At 38.1% G+C, this 21096-nt stretch overlaps 1 protein-coding gene across 8 annotated transcripts in view; it reads left to right on the top strand.

The window, feature by feature from the left end:
* LOC124152259 (histone-lysine N-methyltransferase PRDM16-like) overlaps positions 1-20159 on the top strand; it is a 140857-nt gene extending 120698 nt beyond the window's left edge. For 5 of the 8 annotated variants that reach the window (XM_046525130.2, XM_046525129.2, XM_048394378.1 and 2 more), the window contains 4 exons: positions 4608-4725; positions 13190-13343; positions 15290-15398; positions 15911-20159. In XM_046525130.2, the coding sequence (XP_046381086.1) occupies positions 4608-4725; positions 13190-13343; positions 15290-15398; positions 15911-17929 (2400 nt within the window). In that variant the 3' untranslated portion in view covers positions 17930-20159. Of the gene's footprint in view, positions 1-4607; positions 4726-11282; positions 11420-12044; positions 12067-13189; positions 13344-15289; positions 15399-15910 lie in introns of those variants that run through there. The other 3 variants (XM_046525131.2, XM_046525135.2, XM_048394379.1) reach the window with 3 other exon arrangements.
* Positions 20160-21096: the final 937 nt, after the last annotated feature.

Raw genomic sequence — 21096 nt, 5'->3', positions numbered from 1 at the left:
TATCTATCTATCTATCTATCTAAACATTTTGAAAACATATTCAATGTTTTGTACTATCTATCTATCTATCTATCTATCTATCTATCTATCTATCTATCTATCTATCTAAACACTTTGAAAACATATTCGATGTTTTGTACTATCTATCTATCTATCTATCTAAACATTTTGAAAACATATTCGATGTTTTGTACTATCTATCTATCTATCTAAACACTTTGAAAACATGTTCGATGTTTTGTACTATCTATCTATCTATCTATCTATCTATCTATCTATCTATCTAAACACTTTGAAAACATATTCGATGTTTTGTACTATCTATCTATCTATCTATCTATCTAAACATTTTGAAAACATATTCGATGTTTTGTACTATCTATCTATCTATCTATCTATCTATCTATCTATCTATCTATCTAAACACTTTGAAAACATATTCGATGTTTTGTACTATCTATCTATCTATCTATCTATCTATCTATCTATCTATCTATCTAAACACTTTGAAAACATATTCGATGTTTTGTAGTATCCTATCTATCTATCTATCTATCTATCTATCTATCTATCTATCTATCTATCTAAACACTTTGAAAACATATTCGATGTTTTGTACTATCTATCTATCTATCTATCTATCTATCTATCTATCTAAACACTTTGAAAACATATTCGATGTTTTGTAGTATCCTATCTATCTATCTATCTATCTATCTATCTATCTATCTCACAAACCCCATCACTCACAACATATTTACAAATTGCTCTTATGACCCACTCAAAGATTATTTCCCCATCCGTCACATTATCCTCCGGGTCCATTAACAGTTGTAGTGAAACTATCACCTCAGCAACTCACACATGAGAACCTTCTTGTTGTCAGACGGAAACCGAAGATGAGACGAAATTGAATTATTATTAATGTCTTTGAACTTGCCTTATCACGAGGCATAATAGGCTGTAAATATTTGTCCCCCTGTGCTCTTTAACCAACGCATTATCTTGTCTATTTCTTAACAACATCCCCAAGTGAATGTCATCGGGAGCTCTTCAGCTCAGTGAGATATTAAAAGTGGATGCCAGGCTAAATCCAGGTTTATACAATCCATTGAAAACATATTTTTATTAATGTCATGAAATTGGAATGTTTTGAAAGAGCTCTCCCTGTTCAGCCCGTCCTTTGAAGAACCCGAGAATCACTCGAGACGTAAATATGAAGCGAGTAATCCGATGTCCTAAGATGCAAGGTCATGTGACCGGGTCTTCCTTTTGCAGTCTTATCGTGATAATTCCAGCAAATCAGATAATGATTGCGCTTGTCATATGTAAATCTCAAACACATTCACGCGAAATTTATTATTCGTTTTCGTGGTAGTATTTACATTTTCAAAAACTTTTCTTGGCTAAACAAGGATTCACATTTACATTAGATTTTCTTTAAGTATAAAGGTCTCTTTAAATTACTTGTCAAATCTTAGCAACTGTAGAATCCTGTGTAATTAGTTACAATATTACATTTGTCAAACTATGCTACCAATTTGTTCGAAAGTAATATATGTCGTATCTAATTGAAAATAGTTTTTAGATTCACAAAACATCTTGTCCCAAGAAGAGAGGGTGAGATGGTAATCACTTTTTTTTAACTCTGAACACTGCAACATAAGCTAAGATTAAAGTCAGATTTTTTACGACTTTGAGCTGTTTAATCCCTTTATCCATATCGTCCCTCATCTCCAGTAAGCACCACACAATGGCACGTTGATGAAAAATAAAACAAAATGTGCACATGTTTAAGTCCTGAATGTGTTAAACGCATTAATACGTGAACCCCTGGTGATTCGTAGACCAGATCAGAGGGATTAGGGGTAGATTAGCTTAGCAATCCTCACTCACTAAACTGTATATCACGTCTACAACAGAGACTGTGATTTGATGTTCGGACATCTGGACTTAGACGCACAACTTGACCGTCTCAAGCCGAGGATATAATCCGATAGATGAAACCTTGTAGATAAGAGACCTTTACTAGCAATCCTTGCTTTAATCTGGATTATCTAGTGGATTATGGGTGAAAACCTGCAAATTAGCGGAGTGAAGAAATATGCTTGAGTGTATTATCCTGAGGAGATTAACCTACTTAGTAATAGAAGATGAATGGATGGCCACTTCAAAGAAAGGAGGATTTTAATTGCTTCACTAGGTTACACACAGCTCTTTTGACATGGCTGACACGTGATGACTTGTCAAATTGTAGACAGTGTTTTCCTAACAACTTGTTCAGACACTGAAAGACATGTCAGTTGAGTAATCACGTGATAATCACTCAAGGTAAAATCTATACTGATATACTTATGTGTAATATAGGTATTGTATAACGCTTGTTCTACACCTGTCAAACAGAAGGGTATTGAGTAAGCGGTGATATACTACTGGTGGGGAATGATAAAAACATGTCTCCTTTAATTCCTACAGTACAACCATTGTCTAGGATTTGATTGATTAAATATCAAACAGAGATAGTCACTTGACTTTGTTGATAACAGATTTAGGTAGTGTGTTTGTTTTCTACTTTTTTCATTCTAAAATAGAATTTAGGACTGCAATAATTTGTATTGAAGCTTATGGATATGATAGCCGGTTGACAATAGATCTTGTCCAATACTTATAGAAGCTTTGAAGATCAGAGACTACTGATCTCTAGTCACTGAGACGGAAGGCAAGGTTAGATTTACAAAATGAGGAAATTGTATTAAATGTTTGACCAGGATAAACATTGGTTCTGAACAAGCATATGCGTCTCTCCAGGCTTGATAACATGATCATCATTGAACTTTTTCCTGTCATACATTGACGAGTTGACAGAAAGCATTTGTGTTTTTTATCACAAGTTGATATTCAGAACATATTTGTCAGGTAAACAGTTTGTAGATAACGGCAGTTTTGTATTGTTTGACAATCGTGTAAAAGTAGGAAATAGGACTGGTTGATTCGTGACCTACAGACATGTGATATGATTGGGAAATTCCCCCTTGATATTTCATTTGACTTACGTCTTGTCAATGCTTATCAAGGATTGAGCAGAATCTAAATTTGATAAGTTTCAACTTTGAAATCTTTAGAATATGCATGATCACTTGAGAATGTGATAGTGGTAGATTAAACTTGTGCTTATTAAAGAATCCCACCTGTATGAAAGAAACAAAGATTTGAATGTTTCAAATCTAGTTATTGAATGGTGTACGGAGACCTGTGCTTTGATGTATTGAGGGATATATCAACATCGCGCATGTAAGTACAACGTAGGTGTTCTTATAGCAGCATGCTCTCAGAATATCTGCCAAGTTTAAAACGGGGTTGGTGGTTATGAATGAGTTTGAAACATGACGACAAGGTGAAGGAAACTGCCAGGGAAGAAATATCAAAAGAGGAATAGTATTAATTTGTGATATATTAGAAAAGAATTATTGCAGAAATGTATACATTTTAGCAATTAACAAGACATGAAAACTTTATGAAACATGATAAATTTTATCAACACCAAATCTTGTCAAACATAAATACTTTGAGAAACATGAAAACTTCATAGACATGAATACTTTGTCAAACATACAAACTTTATGAAACTTTGTGAAACATGAAAACTTAAAACTATAGTTAATGACAACTTCCGGGGTAGGAGGACAAATAACTAGTAGTCCAAGTAAAATAAATATTTAATTAGATTTTGTTATTTTAAGATTATGTCATGTTTTACTACATATAATATAAAATCTATATCACAGAATTGACATAATCATACATATTTACACACCTTGTTCACAACATACATCAGCTCATCCTCGGTCTCATTACTGTGAAACGGCCCCTACATTATTTGACTTCATTGTAATTCAATTAGTTAATTAACTTCATTAAGCAAGTCAGGTGTTTGAATGTAGTTCACCTGTATCAACACTCACTGATAACATAAGTAATTGTCCACCTTGTCGTGCATTGTCATCACAAATCACCTCATCACTAACTTGCTAAAAGCTATGTTAGGCCATGAAAGTGATGCTAATTATAACACCGGGTCCGATTCCTCCCTTTACATCCTCATCATCTTTGAGAAGAAATCCCCCGAAGCTAAACCCAACCTGGGACTTTCTGAGCAGCGAAATCCGCCCTCAGGTACAAAGACTACATGCCTATAGTACCTATTATCAAGATTTACTTTTCATCTTAACTAGCATGTTCATGCAAGTCCGAGTCCCGCCCCAAGCAATATGTTTCACTGTTCCTCTCTCCCTGGAGCTAATTAGCTTTGACCAATCAGATCCAGGTACTCCAGGTAGGATAGTTCTTGTTGATACACCTATCATCACATCCCCTAGTCGATGATGATGAACTCATCTCACCTGTAATTAGCACATCAAATGCTACCTGGTTACCTGTGTTTCTTCTAACAAACAATTACCTGACTATTGTCTCTTGGTAAGATAATACAATACACAGTTTAACTGTCCATTGTCTTATTTGTAAGCAGCTCTTGGGAAGGCTTGTAGGGGTCAATTAGATCAAAGAATGTATACCTGTAATTAAGACAGGGGTGTCCTCATTTATAGGTGTACTACAGAGCTGTGAGGGACATTCACCCAGGAGAAGAGATGCTGCTGTATGCTAGAGAAGCTCTGTACCCAGAGATGGAATTGGATGCTATGGCCATGCACAAAATGGAAGAAGGTAAGGTTTTTACCTGTGTTTTACCTGTAGTTACCTGTTTATCAAGGTACAGACACCGGAGAGACAGGAGGGGGTCATCTCTAGTGAATGAAACTTGGAACCTTATAGAAGTTACTTGTTTTACCTGTGTCCTACCTACAGTTTACCTGTGTTTACCTGTAATTAATACTTAATCAAGAGATGCATCATAGTTGACAGGAAACATGTGACACATAGTTGCAAACCTATTTATTTTATTTTGATTTTCATAGACAAGTAGCATATATTGAGACCTCATATTTGAATATCGGTTCTCTACTAGAGCAATTTATTTACAAGAATTGATCCTGCAGTGATGTTCTGAGATATGATTATTCTAATCAGATAGATGTAAACATATCTCACAAGGGATAATACTGTTACAACACATGCACTACTGAAAAGTTTCTCTAATACTGGTATAATACTTAGTTGTTTTTATTTTGTAGTCAAGAGATCATTTCAGTATATCAGTAGTTTTTTAATTAGTTTACATGGCTATGTCATGTGGGGTGTGTATTGTTGGTGGGAATTGTTTGGCAAGGCTGCAAATGTTACACCTGACCTAAATCAATCAGTTTCGTCTTCCTTACCACTAACCTGTGTTCATACCTACTGTCATACACACAATTTCTATAAACATCCAAAACGCAATTTTCTAGAATAAATATGAATAATCTAAATATATATGTTTTCTTTAACATACTTAAAACAAGCTATTCTATGAGTGTTGCACCGCGAATGCAGAATGGTAAAATGCCATGAATAATGTGGAAGTATTCTTAAATACAAACAATATGTCAACAATATTCTGACCAATAAAGTCATTTTGATAGAATTGCCACTTTATTTAAGCCCTTGTTTATGAGGTATTGACACTAACATTGAACCCTGATGATAATGAATACATTCCCCATACACCATCTTATTGTTAACCACAGCTTCAGTGGCAATTTAACACTCATCCCAATGACAGTAACAACATTAATTAAGTACTAAGCAGTGTACATAATGCTAATTAATTAGATCATTTAGATGAAACTGGCAGTAACTGCTGATGAATCCAGGTGATATTGCTTGTATCAACAGGTAAGGTATCTCTCATCCTTAATTGGCTTTCACCTGTATCTACCTGTCAATAGGGTTAATTAGTGTCCCCAATTAGATGCTTGAATGAGCCTGTCAGGTGACCAGTGATAAATACCCAGGAGTTATAGCCTACTTGTATATCTCACCTGAAAACTCGTTAAGACAGGTACTCTCCTGTACACCTTTACTACCTGCAGTAGAAACTTATTTATTTATTTCACAAACATGACTTGGGACATTAGAGAAGAAGGTAAGTATTTTGATATGATAATAAGGAGTATTATTATGGATGACAACTTCTGTATTGTACACACACTGTCAGGTTTGCCTCTTTCCCCTTCACCAGGAGAAAAACTATCTTGATAATGTATTTTATGTGGTTATCAAGTTACTGTTTTGGGGGTTAATAAGGACAGAATAAGCAGATTTGAGAGACTTGTATCTATACTGAACATAAAAGTTCAGTAAAGAATCATAATGGGTTTTTTCGGATATTTGTTTGTAGTGAGCACTGAGCACACAATCTCATAAAAATATTCCCCAAAATATTCATGGATCATGAATATTTTTTGGGACATGTGTTTGTAGTGGAGACTAAGCACACAATCTCATAAAAATATCCCCCCAAATATTCATGATTTTGGGGGGTTAAGTATATATCTGTTAAGATCAGCTGTATTCTTTTTTTGTTTGGAAATCGCAACATGGGTGGATTTTTTTATCCGTGGTTACAGTTTTGTGAGATAAAGCCTAGAAAACAGCTAAGAAGAATAGTTGGTGTAAAAACTGTGATAGTCTGTGTTTGTGATAAGGTGTTAAGTGGCCCTTGTCGAGGAACACAGGTGAAAGGGAACTTAGGAATCTCCACCTCAGGTGAGACCAGTTTGAGTGATTCAATGACCCCTGATTTATGACAGGTATTTGGCCAGCTTTGTTTTCCCGGTAACAATTAAGACCATAAGCAGGTGAGAATACAGGTAGCAATAGTTACACAGGAGCTTGACAGGTAGAGATGGGAGCACTCATGTGTTCGTTAGGAACAATGCAAGGCAGGTAGAACCAGGTATTGTCCTTTACCTATGACACAATGTTTGTTTTACCTGCCCATAAACTATTGCTCACCTGTTGCACAGGTAAAGGTGATCACTGCAAGGTATTCACACAGTGTGAGATATGTGTGTCCAGTACTGAGGTGATAGTGAGTCTTATGGCAGATTGATTAGTGAATTGTGTCATGATTTGAAGGAAAGTATTGCTCCTTGTGCCTTCTATAATTGGTGATTCAAGACTCTTTAGTGCCATTTCTGATGAGATCTCCACAAGGGTATTACTGCACCTAAGGTATTGTGATTAATTGTTTAAACTTTTAGTTAATGTTGTGTAATTTTAATGAAATAATGTAATAAGTGATTTTATGTAAAATCAGCAAATATGAATTTTGATTTTTTCCCCATTTTTATTTTTTTCCATTTTTATTTTTTCAATTTTGAAATGTTCTTTAAGCTTTTTTAGTTGGAAATGTTCAAGTAGAAACGTATGATAGTGTTTGCTTTTTGTAATTAGAAAAGGTGCATTCCTGTTAAATAAAGCTTAAGCATTCCGATCTCCTACCTGTCAATGGGTAGCGTTAGCTGTATTGTTAAAGGTGCATGTCGAAAATGATCATAAGCCGATTGATTTCATGAAGGTGTGCATATGACAACCAAACTATATCTGTTCATTAGAGTGAAAAAACTACTTTAAAGGTGATGTACTTGTATTAACATAGACTCGATACAATGATACGAGTGTTTGCTAAGATACCTGTATCTACCTGTACAGAACAATACCTGACGAGTTGAGGAAAACACAGGTGTGAGTATCATGACAATCACATTGTCCGGGCAGCTCTTGTAGTCAGTCAACGTGTCAATCGCTCCGAGTGCACATAAGGATGACTTCAAATGTTATCATCGACCTGTCAGTTGCGAACTGTATTATTGGCCCAAGTCACGCTATTACGAAAACTAACTACACGCGTTTCAAATCGCTGTAATCCCTGACAATAGATATGTTCTGGCTAACCCTGTGTGGCTTGCTGTGCCAGGAAATAGGGGTGTTCTACTGGACAAGATAATACAACACATGGGGGTGGGGGGGTGGGGGTGTAATGGGCCTGCACCCCACCACCCCTCCATGTCGCTACCCACTCCCCGATCTCCCCAGAACACCAAGCTTCAGTTTCAAGTACATGTATTCTTTTGAAGATAAGTGTATTTTTAGGCTTTCGTTTTTCTTTCAATGTTTTCATTCCAAATTCAATTAGTAGCTTTTAAGTTGATTTTTAACCTTAATTTTTTGTCAATTTTAATTAAGTTTAAACAACAGTTACTGTGAGTGATTGGTTTCAATTGATTGTAAATATTTCCGTGAACTAAATTTTCCTTATTTGTTTTAATGAAAATATACTTTCTAATTTGTATTAACTTTTATTGATTTTGTGGTTAGGGTTGTGTGGTGTGGATATTGTGAATAGTCTTGGTGAAGAAACACAGGCATTCCTTGACGCCAGGCAGCTTACCATGGAAGGGAAAATGTGAGATATCTGCACTCTGCTATCAGATTAATTCCAACAGTATAAATTCCATCTGTTTGGTTTGGAAACTGATCCATCATCAAGCTCTTTAAGTTTAAAACGATTGTTTCCTCTTGTTTCAGTTTCCTTGAAATATAGGGATCGTGTTTCATTTGAAAAAAAAATAGAAAATGTATGATTTTATAGATGGCAAAGAATTTAATGTTAAGTGTACAATGTGTATCAGTTTAACCAGCCAGTTCTTGGGGGACTTAGTACAAGGGTCATGCTTGAGTGACAACGTGAACTGTCAGTATATTGAGACTCAATGAATGCACAGAGCTTATAACTACCTCATCATGTGTACGTCTGACGACTGAGTTGTCTGCTAACAATGTTACCAGTCAAGTGTGTCTGTTTTCTCGTGTGCCTTCGACACATCTCGGTACCGGAGCATTGTCTATTTTGATAAGTTCCCAAGCGCAGTTGAAATTAGGATAAAAATAGATGCAGTGGTGTCATTTTGTCATGAATTACTGTACTAGACCTGGTAGTCTATCGGCAAGTGAACTCAGGCCGGGGTAACTCGCCATGTAATTGATCTGAGCTGCTCTCTTAATGTCTTGTATATATTGTAAACATTCGCTGTTTGCTTCATTGAAATTCATTTTTCATGTTTTCTCAAGAGAAGCGGAATAAATCAGTTACTCTGGTATAAAGAAGATCTTAATAGGGCAAAAAGTTTATGTTTCGGAATGAGGATAAGCGACATATGGTCTGTGAATTAAAAAGTAAAATGTCAAGAATTTGAATTCAACAGGTTTAAATGAGGCAGTAATGAACATACACTGTAGATATATTTGTTTAAGTCTGCATGTAGAATTTGTAACAGCATCAAACTTTTCATTTCATGACAATTCTGAAAGTAGATTCTACATTAACAACCCTTCCCGATAAGAGCAGCAATAGAAAGTTTTTAATCCATAGCCCTTATAATAACAGAGTAAAATGCTTAAAAATGGCAAATTTCTACTAGTCCCTATGCTACCTTACTAGTGGGCAGTTTGGTAAGGACTATAAGACCATTGCCAATTTCTGTTGCTGCAAAAAGTTCCAGCCGATGATCCCCCTAACTCTGAAAAAACCTCATCTCCTTCCTCCTTTATCAGGGAGACAAAAGGGAGTCTGCAACAGATGACGTCCTATCTGTACTATAGGACGCTGGGCTGAGAAGCAGGCCTGTAGGTAAACAATTAGCTCTATTATGACATGTTAGCGAGGATTACCCCCGTTACAGGTAGCCAGGGGATCAGAAGCGTGGGTCCCACACAAAGCTCGGGAGCAGCTGTCTAGGGCACCTGGCAGGGGACTGAGGCTAGCGAGTAGCGCGTGCCTCGCCACGACAATAGTCTCTCTTCACTCACTCTTCACGTGCGATCTTCAAAACCACACCAGTCGGCTCGGTCCCCTCTTTGTTGCCTTCCTTTCATATTATTTTCAAATTTGCTATTGTTCGTATTTTGCCAAAGATCAAATTAAATTCTTGCCTGTTCACTTTCTTTTTATCAAAGAAATATTTTCATATTACTGTACAATAAAAGATAGCACTGAAGTTGGATGCATCTGCAAAAACATCTTTTATGAATACCATTTTATCCTTTTAGGCATTTATAAAAAAAGATGCATTTTTATGTTTTTTCACTGATACCAGGGCTGATGAGTTAATTAAGGTATGAAGTGTTGAATGACCTGTTCCAATATGAAACCAATTTGGTATTATGATCCGGTGATAGTGTGATTCTCATCTTCGTCCAGGGTCATTCAAAAAGCAGGATTGTACAGACAATAGCTGGACAATAGCCGCGCTGGACTTGGTCAATATTTTCAATTGTTGGGCTGGACGGTACATCAGCTCTAATAGAATACCCCTTCGAGAGGGACATTATCTCTGCGAGAGGCTTTTATAAGTGTTTTCACGTATTTAATGTTTTACGTTGACTTGGTGATCATGCCCCACTAGCCAACAGATGGCGCTGTGAAGAAAGTCGGAGCAAATAAAGAAATCATTGACAATAGGTCGGAATATTCTTTAAAAAGACTGATGCTTCTTTGCGATGACCCCTGGTCATTGTCAGTGTGCTGAATCTATATTCTTTTTTGATTGGTCAGTGTGAGGTCATGAGAGAGGTCGTGATACCGTGTAACATTTTTCTCACTGGGGGTGATTGGTCAGCGATGAATGAATTAGGGTTTATTTGCAACCTCCGACCTTTCCTTTTATTGTGTCATCCTTTGATTCCCCTCACCTGCCAAAGTCCCTCATTATAGCGCTGACTGTACCTCTTGTGAATTTATTTGATCATTTTTAGACAACATATCACCTTAAAAGTTTGAAATAAATATAATAACTCCAAGTGATATTATTTTGCGGAAATATTTTGGTGGACGGGAAGTGTATATGATATTTGATAGTCAGTTCTGCACAATTTAATCCATGATTTTAAATTCATGGTTTGTCAGCAGCCACAACAGCATAATCTTCCTGTCTCAACCTACACTGTCCATCAAAACAAGGCCTTACACCAGCAAGGTTCCCCTCATTAAACCCCCATGATCCTCTACCCTCCCACCTCACTATAACAACATACCCCCCTCAGGCTAGTTAAATAGTACATAGTGTGGGCCTAGAGTAACCAACCTGTCTCCTCTCATCCCAGGTATCACTGTTCCGCGGTATAGCGAGGGCTTTCTACCTGCGATTGATTGACAGGCAACACTGATTACATTCTCGCTAATTACCCTGCTCGGCCTATCAGGCGACTGGTCATCTGGGGGCTGGCTGACGGGAGGCGGGGCTTAAGCTACCTATGCTTAGAGGGTTCTCACAGTAATAAAAAAATGTTTAGAGAGATAGAAACATTGTATTAGTAGTGAGAATTGCCTGGACTTGAGACAACAGTGTGTTTTTGTGTCCAATGGATATATGGTCTCTGGCTGAGAATCTTGCAGAAGTGGACCGAGAATCTTATTCAGGTACTTGTCACAGATTTTCCATTTCCTAAGGATAGAATAAGGGTTAAGTTAAGATATACGGGATGTCTATTTTTCAGATTCATGTCATTTTTAAAAATGAATGATTTTTTTTTAAAATATTATACAAATTTGTCCAGTATTTGATACACTGTTACACTTGTTAATCCAAACCATTTATTGTCCATTTATCAACGTTTATCTTGTCTACCTTATCACTATACCCCTATTCAAGTGTCCTCCTATTTTATAGCCTGTCGTCCCCTTTTCAGCCTTAGCCCCCCTCTGACCCCCCACTCTCCTGTCCCGCCCCTCTCCGCATGATCGACACACAAAACCCCATGTTGACAAAGATCGCTTCGGATGGTGGAAGCTTATGATATTCAAGGTAGCAATAGCTTCAATTTATGATAGGCAAGATTACAACTTTATATGCTTGTTGTGGTGTCGAGCAGACTGGTCCGGAGCGAGATAAAGATAAACCCTGTGAGGTGGCAGTCAGGTAAAAACAGTTGTCTCAGAACCAGGTGTTCCAGGTGCTGAAGACGAGGATACAAATTTGTTGCTCCCTCGATCACTTCTTGCAGTGTGATTTCCGATAATAATGGCTAGTTAGGACTCGGGAGGACGAGGATGGAGAACATGTATGGGTACGATACGTCAGTTATACACCGTTAGGCCAGCTGATGATGGATAAAAACAGCTTCATCACAGCATATGGTTATGACTTGACAGTTTAATTAATTGATAGGGTTTTAAGGGTTGTTGTTGCTCTCCTTAATTTCATTATGTTTATCAAGTAACATTATATGTGCTCTGCGGTCCACCTGCCGAGCTAATGCAGTTATTCCGTCTCTTTGTCCCGTCACAATTAGCTGTCAAAGGCTAGAGATTTCTTTATCCATTAAAAGACAGTCTTTTAAGAGATTTGGAAAATATTGTATTGTTATTCTGACTCTCGAAGTACTCAAAATTGAAAACAATAGGTTTTGATCAATTATACTGTTGTGAGTATTTCAATGGGACCTTTTAAGAGTTATGTGTGTATTGTGTAGAGAGGTAATATCTTAGATATGTCATTTCTGTTGAATATTCAAGCAAAATGTGTCAGACAAAAGCTTTTAGAAATTTTGAAAATTTCATAATTCAAGTAGTTTGGTTTTTTAAGTAACCAATGAATTTATTAATATTTTAAAGTTTATTTAACTTATATATAATGGTGATAACATTTTCTGTATTTTGATGCCTTTTTCATTAATTTTACCCAATATTTCCACAATTTTACCTGTGTTTACCTGGACAGGTGGGGTTATTTGACAATATGATCCGTCACCACGTCTCGAGCAGCTCACAAAGTCACATTCATTATCAGTGATATCATTAAGACAGCACACGTTATCTCAATGGCCAATCAATGCCCACCGCCTAGCTTTAATTTGTACCAGAGTGATGTGACATATGGCCGCTCGAATTGTCCTCGACCAAGAATTCGTCACACATTCAATGTGCATCTCTCGTGTGAAGTAAACGTGTAGAGACATTTCTGGTCCTTCTCGACTGGATTCTGAAATTAATTTCCACCTGTACTACATTACGACAGGTACAAAGTATATAAGATGGAATTCTTTGAAACTGAATAATCTTACTCCTTGATTATCATGATGTTGAAAATCAATTATTGACTGCAAGCTGTACAGTAATGTTGAGACAAATTAATTTTTACTTCTTGGATTTGTGTGAATTTTGTATTAATTGGTTTTCTTTTTTTTCCAGAAGATCGCACTTACTCATGCCCAGAGTGTGGTGAAGTTTTCCGTTCTAAAGTTGCACTACGTCGCCATCAGACTTATGTTTGTGGTCGTTCCGCTGCACTTTACCAAGCCATGACCCGCGACTCTGGCGATCATATCGAGGCAGAGAGTAAAAGGTAGGTAGTTTCAATCCAATCCTATTCCATCCTTTTATTTTTAGCCAAATAAGTGAAGGCCACGTGCAATTAATGTTTGTGTCCGATGTATAGATACTATTTTGTGAGGCTTTGTGTCCGAAGTTTATTTTTAAAATTATTTTGGTAATATTCGTCTTGATTTATTCTCAGTCCCCAGGCGATCACATGACATAAAATCGTTTAGCGTAAGTCTGTCATTTTTCTGCATGGGTACTCCAATTTATGATTGCAGAATGGACAGAAATAATGTTTTGTGTGGGATTTAGAATTTTGTGTGATTGAAGTGTTAAGTTGATTAATTTGCTTACATTAGCATGCATATTTTGAGTTGAAATATTTTGTTGAAGCATCTTGAAGTTTGAAGTATTTGGTTTGGTTGTAAGTGTTGGTGAATGTTTATTGTGTGTTTTTCACTTACTAAATAATAAAAGTGTTGTTTGTAATTTATTTGGAGACAAATATGTGTCTAATGATGAGTATGACCATGAAACTACTTGAAAAATTACATTTGACTAAAATATGCATGAATATTTGAAACGAAAAGAAACTTAAAATGGTATCTAGTGCATGTGTGATATTGAGTGTTTTGTTGGAAACCTGTTCTTAGAAATTTTCATCACAATATCATTACAATCGTCTCCTGCTTCAGTTGTGATGACTCAGACTTGTTCACACTCGCTTTCTTATTTCAAAATTGAATCAGCAAGTGATTTGGATTAAATCCAAAATATGTATTCTCGCCAATAATGATAAAAGTCAGTATTCCTTTACAAGACAGAAATATTACATTTGTCATTTCTTTTCAATCCAGAGGGCTTTTCAGTTCATACATTTTTATCCTAAATCATCTGGGTTTGTGATAGAAGGTATAAAGTGAATAGGAACTCTTTATTGTTAGCGGAGGAAAAGTATTGAGCAACAAATAATCGTATACGATTGTAATTTCAAATAGAATAATTCCACCATATCGGAGTCATCAGCGTTGTTATTTATCAAATGATTGCGTCTGTAAACTGATAATGAAGAAAATCTATTCATTAACAAAGGTCAATACAAGATAGCTATGCATTGACCGACTTTGAATTACCAAACATGAGTTTTTGTCCAATGACAGCAGATCTTCTCACAAAACTTTGAAATTCCAATAAAAGTTTGCAACATGACTTCCGCCATGCTAAGCAAGCAATGAAAGGAATTATCTAAATCCCTTGTCAACAAATCACAGATTTGAGTGACAGGTGGACAGGACAGACGTCAGCCAATGAGGTTCTGCGTATCAGAGAAGGATGTTAGGGTTCGTTGATAATGATAGGGCTCTCACACTGTGCAGCCGACAAACGCGTTAAGGTGATATTACCACTGGTCTATTGACAATACGATCACTCAAGCACTGGCTTGTTGTTGATGATAGGATAGCTTTGGGCCGGCATAGACGCTCTCTCTCATTGTCAGGGATTGTGGGTAGCTTAGACCCTTTCATTCAACGACTGCTGGGGGTACAGGCCAGTTGTATCTGGAAAGGGTAGCCTAACGGACGTACATTACCGATCGGAGAGGCGAGAGAAGGATATGGGACTCTCTCTTCTCGTGTCAAAGTAACTCACCTTCCCGTTTTCATTCATTTACCTGTTGAGATGTTTTTTATGACTGTTTTTTGTTACACATTGTTGCGATATGGTTTTGAAGGTTAACATTAACTGAATGTTTATAATTGTGAATGTATTCCTGTTTTTGTTTATCATTGATTTTATTGATTTTCTTCTGAAATTGATTATTCATGTTTAGGTTTGGTTTTAAAAAAAAGTTTTTGTTTTTTTATCATTCAAAAGAAATCAAATCCAATATGGCAACAAGGTTGTTAATTTGATTGTACTGATTTCCTGACTTTATTTTGTGCAATTGTTTATTGTATATTTTTATTTCAGCAGTACCGACTCCGACATAGCTAGAGAAACCGAGACAGGGGAAGGGGAGTACAAGTGTGACGAGTGCCCTAAGTCTTTCCAGTGGAAGTCCAACCTGATCAGACATCAGGTTAGTTACACAAATAATTCACAGTTGAATTGTAGATTTACAGTGTTTAGGAATATAGAATGTTTTTTTAGCTGTTATATTATTTGACTGATACCATGTGAATACTTTCATCCCACTCCACCTCCTTGGGGTTAAATCATTTTTTAATAATATTATGATAAATGTCTTTAATATTTTTTGTTTTATTATATTAATTTTCAGTGTTTTGTTATATTTATCAAAATTAAGTTCAAAATATCATGATGCTTATTATAGTGTTTATTTATAACGAGGGGCGGTCGGGTAGCCTAGTGGTTAAAGCGTTCTCTTGTCACGCCGAAAACCCGGGTTTCATTCCCGACATTGGTACAATGTGTGAAGCCCATTTCTGGTGTCCCCCACTTCTGATATTGATGGAATATTGCTATAAGCGGCGTAAAACCATATTCACTATTTGTAATGAATTATGAAATTATTAGCTGACGATTGTTGCTCCTTTTTTCCTTACTTATAATTCCTTTTTAACTTTTCAGACTGCCCACGACATCGGTCGTAGATTCCCTTGTGAGAACTGTGATAAAGTCTTCACAGACCCCAGCAACCTACAGCGCCACATCCGCTCCCAGCACATCGGTGCCCGTTGTCACGCTTGCCCCGAGTGCGGCAAGACGTTCGCCACATCCAGCGGCCTGAAGCAGCACCAACATATTCACAGCAGCGTGAAGCCGTTCCAGTGTGAAGTCTGCCTCAAGGCCTACACCCAGTTTTCCAACCTCTGCAGACATAAACGTATGCACGCGGATTGCCGTCAGCAGATTAAGTGCAAAGACTGTGGTCAAGCATTCTCAACAGTTACCTCCCTTAGCAAGCACAAGAGATTCTGTGAGGGGGCGCTGAGAAACGGCATGCGTGTGTGCTATTCGGCAGATAAGATGTCACCAATGTCGCTGTCACCAGGAAGTCAACCAACTCCCCTGAACCCTGCCCTGATGGGGCTGTATGGAGCTCGTCCTCCTTTCCCATACTACCCTGCCTTCGGTGCCGCGTTCCCAGTCCTACAGCCGGGAGCACATCTCCCAGGGGTCCTTGGATCACCCATCTCCCCCAGTGCCAAACTTCCTGCATACTTCACCCCCGAGAAGAAACTCTCACCAGAGGGCAGCAGTATGAGCTCCACCGAGAAGGATGACCACCGCGAGATGAAGGTACGTGATGGTTCGGATGGCGAGATGTCCGACATGAGCACGGGTAGCGATCTTGATGTCAGCTCAGTGTCAGATGCTGAAAGCGAATCCAGTCATAAGAGGCCATCATCAAGTCTGGAGCCTGGTGAGATCTGCCATCCTAAGATGTCTCCTCACCTGCCAATGAGTCTTACCAAACACAGATCTGATCTACCAAATCTCACACCACCCAGTCACAGACAAGATGCTCCTTTTGACCTCTCAAAGAAGACTCCATCACCAAAACCAGAACTTGCTACCCCAACCAAAGATGAGCTGCCTCTGGACCTGAGCAAGAAGATCACCAAGGAGACAAGCCCAATTGAAACCCCTCGCAAGACTCATGTATATGGTGAGATGAGATCTCCTCTGATGCCTGACGTAAAGTTCCCTCACTTCCCCTACCCCTTCCCCACACCCCTTGTGATGGATACGATGATGAGGATGGACAAGGAGAAGCTCCAGGCTTTCCAGGATGTAGCCAAGTTCATGCCGTTTCCCCGTTTCCCAATGGGCAGCCCAGCATTCCCAACAATGAGCCCCTTCAGTCTAATGCGAACAGATGCCGATAAGACTCTATCCCCGATGATGAAAATGGATAAGGTTGTTGACCCTTACCCTTATTCTCCAAGTGGAAACAAAATGAAGGAACGCTACTCCTGCAAGTTCTGTGGCAAGATCTTCCCACGATCTGCCAACCTGACCCGCCATCTTCGTACCCACACTGGAGAGCAGCCCTACAAATGCAAGTACTGTGAGCGTTCCTTCAGCATCTCCTCCAACCTCCAACGTCACGTCCGCAACATCCACAACAAGGAGAAGCCCTTTAAATGTCCGCTCTGTGATCGCTGCTTTGGGCAACAGACGAACCTTGATCGCCATTTGAAGAAACACGAGTCTGAAGGCCCGAATGTAGTAGACTCACCGACCAATGAGCTTGAAGAGAAAGATGACGCCTACTTTTCCGAAATTCGTAACTTTATCGGGAAAGCCACTGAAGGTAAAGTCTCTGAAGGTGTCCACGGGGAGGAAAAATTCTCTGAAGAAGATCTCAGTAGTCGCCGTAGTCCAGTTGATGCTGTGATGGATGATGGTGACGATGAAGCAGGCGAAACAACAGATGACAATGACAATGAGAGTGTGAGTGAGCCTCCAGCTAAATCGGCTCGTCTGTCAGAGAACAATAACGAAAAAGAAACCAATAAGCCTCCTGTGTCATTTATCGCCAATGGGTATCACCATGGAGACCATGATGGACTTGAGGTGTGTCCGAAACCGAGCTATGAGCTTCAGAGTGGCTACACCCCAACTCTAGCCTGTTCTACATAAATAGTCTGAACTGTGTGATCTGTGAAGATCTGTGACGATCTGTGTAGCTGCTGGTACGAGGACCACTTGATGTATAGATGTATATTGGTGTAAACTTTCACACTGGTGTAAATGTCGAAACGTTAAACGATGGTGTTGATGTACATTTTGTGTCGGACTTGTCTTTTGTAGTTTGACCTGCCTGGTCAATCAAACGGACTTCAGGGATGTGCTTTGAGGGACCAAATTCTCAACCAAATGACTTTTGGAGTGTTTTCTTACACAGGTTGTGTGTATTCAACCTTTGCACTTAATGATTACACCTTGTGTGTATGAGAACCCATGGTATGACCCAGTGTATGTAAGAGTTGAGTGGATATTATTGAATTTTCAACGATGACTAGTCAATGGACTTTGTATATCCCACTCGCCTAACAACTCATTACACTTGTGCTGTTAACAACTGTATGTCACATGTATAGATTTTGAAACTTTTTCTTTTTCATTTTGACATTTTGAAATCTAATTATATTTACACTGTATTTAATATGTAGATTTATTTATACTGCTACTGAAACATGAATTTTCTAAGAAATTTGACTGAACTATTGTGAAGTGGTTTTTCTTCCTTGATGTATATAGCTGAGTGCTCCCCCTCGCTGTGATGATTAGAAAAGAATACTGCTTCAGTATGGCTAGACGATCAGTAGGTTCAATCATAATTATCTATTATGGGGTTTAAGTAACACTCAAGTCCAAAATATATCTAACAAGAGACTAGAATCTCAGCTTTGCACATACTACGTTTAATCCTAAGCCCGACAAGCAAGGCTGTATGCCCTATGTGCATCGCTAAATGTAGATCATGTCTAGCGCATATAATTTGGTGTAAGAAGTTTTATTTATACTTTTTGTTTATTTGACCAGTCCTGATGGACAGACCTATATCCATTGCCTTCGTGTAACAGTATTAAACCATTTGTCAAAACCACCATAATATGTCTTGAGGAAGATAGTGTTTTGTAGTTATAACCTTCCATTCTTGCCAGCAGCCATTTTGTTAGGATCTCAACTGTCCAGTATTATACACTAGATGGTTGTTGTTAGCATAGCTTGTTTGTTATTTATTTTCATGCATATTTGTATGCAGAAATAGTTGTTAGTTGTATAGTATTCAACTGTCCCCCATGATATGGCTTCCATGTTTAACCACAGTATTGCCATTTTGAGTAACTCTGCTACTTTCCTCAAAACATATTGTGACTGTCAAGGCTGACACAAACTGCTATTGCAGTGTGTAATTCAAGTATTTAGACATTGTTGACGAGGTCTCCCTCCTTAGTCCCAAGTCAACATAATAGTGGAGCATTTATTTACATGTAGCACCGTTTTCAAGATTTATTATTTTTGTTGCTTTTTTGTTTTGCCTCACAATGTCTCACTAAATTATTCAAATATCATCACCTTCATATTTATTTTCACGAATGTGATTCAACATGTCCTGGATTTTCATGAAAACAAAAACAATAAATCAATTTAATTAATGTTCAAGTTTTTACGTCCTTTGTCACCAAAAGCATTAATGGACAGTTTCAGATTTTTTTTATGGATGATGATTTTGTGTATGAATATGATAGTAACTGTCTCAATACTAATGATAAGCATTATATCTAGTCCACCTCAACTTGGCCCTATATAGGTATATTTAATTAGGGTCAGAGGGAGCATCTGTCTCAGTGCTTACGACTTAACAGCTTTTGAATATCCATGTTGCATCATGGCATATTGAGCTACCCATAAAACGACATGAGTCAGATATTCTCTGTGTAAACTCGGCAGTTATCTCAGCTCCATATGTCCCTCTAGTCTTAAGTATCTGTCGCTTTTCACCAAGTTATTGATTAGTTTTGCCTTCTTCGATCAAAGCTCTTGTTAGACATCTGTTGCGGGGTATTAACTTAGTGTTGTTATGGATTAGTTTGGTCCTGTATGGGATGTCTTTGTAGGAGAGAGTTGTCTCCCTTTTTTATGGGACATTACCTCCATGGAGACCAGACATGATGGAACTTTGAAATAATGGAGTAGCTTGACTATTGATTGTAATGAAGCTGTCAGCATCTTGTTTCACGTGTAAAGAGATTGTAAAGGCCTGATTGTCTCAGCATCAACTGGATCACTGATATGATTTAATTCGTAACATTGTGGTTTATGGAAGTCTCCTCTCAGGATGCATTAAAATACATCAAATTAATCTTGGACTTTGTGTTTTATTTACAATGTTGTGTTTAGATGTGTGGTGTTAGCCCAGTGGCAAGGGTTGTGAGTCTGCTCCACCCGGAAGTCTAGGTTTGAGTCCTATCTGAATTGGGTCCACCCACTGAAGGTCTTCCTTGCCGAAAAATGGCTGAAAAGATCACTCTCACTCACTCACCCACTCACTAAGTCTCTCTCTCTCACTCACTCACTCACTCACTCACTCACTCACTCACTCACTCACTCACTCACAAACCCACTCACTCACTCACTCACTCACACTCTGCTTGGAAGACATTGCTAAATGGGATTGGATCTTGGAAATCTTCAGGACTCTACACTGTGTATGCTTATATACCACAGTGTTGTGTTGTCAGTCTCCCACATGGGGGAGTTCACATCAGCCTCACACACAGACACTCCATGTTACTCTTCACACACACAAACAGACACTTACTCCATGTTACTCTTCACACACACACAGACACTTATTCCATGTTACTCTTCACACACAGACACTTACTCCATGTTACTCTTCACACACAGACACTTACTCCATGTTACTCTTCACACACAGACACTTACTCCATGTTACTCTTCACACAGAGACACGTACTCCATGTTACTCTTCACACACAGACACTTACTTCATGTTACTCTTCACACACACACACTTACTTCATGTTACTCTTCACACACACACACTTACTCCATGTTACTCTTCACACACAGACACTTACTCCATGTTACTCTTCACACACAGACACTTACTCCATGTTACTCTTCACACACAGACACTTACTCCATGTTACTCTTCACACAGAGACACTTACTCCATGTTACTCTTCACACACAGACACTTACTTCATGTTACTCTTCACACACAGACACTTACTCCATGTTACTCTTCACACAGAGACACGTACTCCATGTTA

The sequence above is a fragment of the Haliotis rufescens genome, unplaced genomic scaffold (genome assembly GCF_023055435.1).
Source record: "Haliotis rufescens isolate VD_foot unplaced genomic scaffold, xgHalRufe1.0.p SCAF_13, whole genome shotgun sequence".
Classification (NCBI taxonomy): Eukaryota; Metazoa; Mollusca; class Gastropoda; order Lepetellida; family Haliotidae; genus Haliotis; species Haliotis rufescens.
The sequence above is the reverse complement of the archived record's forward strand: the minus strand, read 5'-3'. Positions and strand labels throughout refer to the sequence as shown.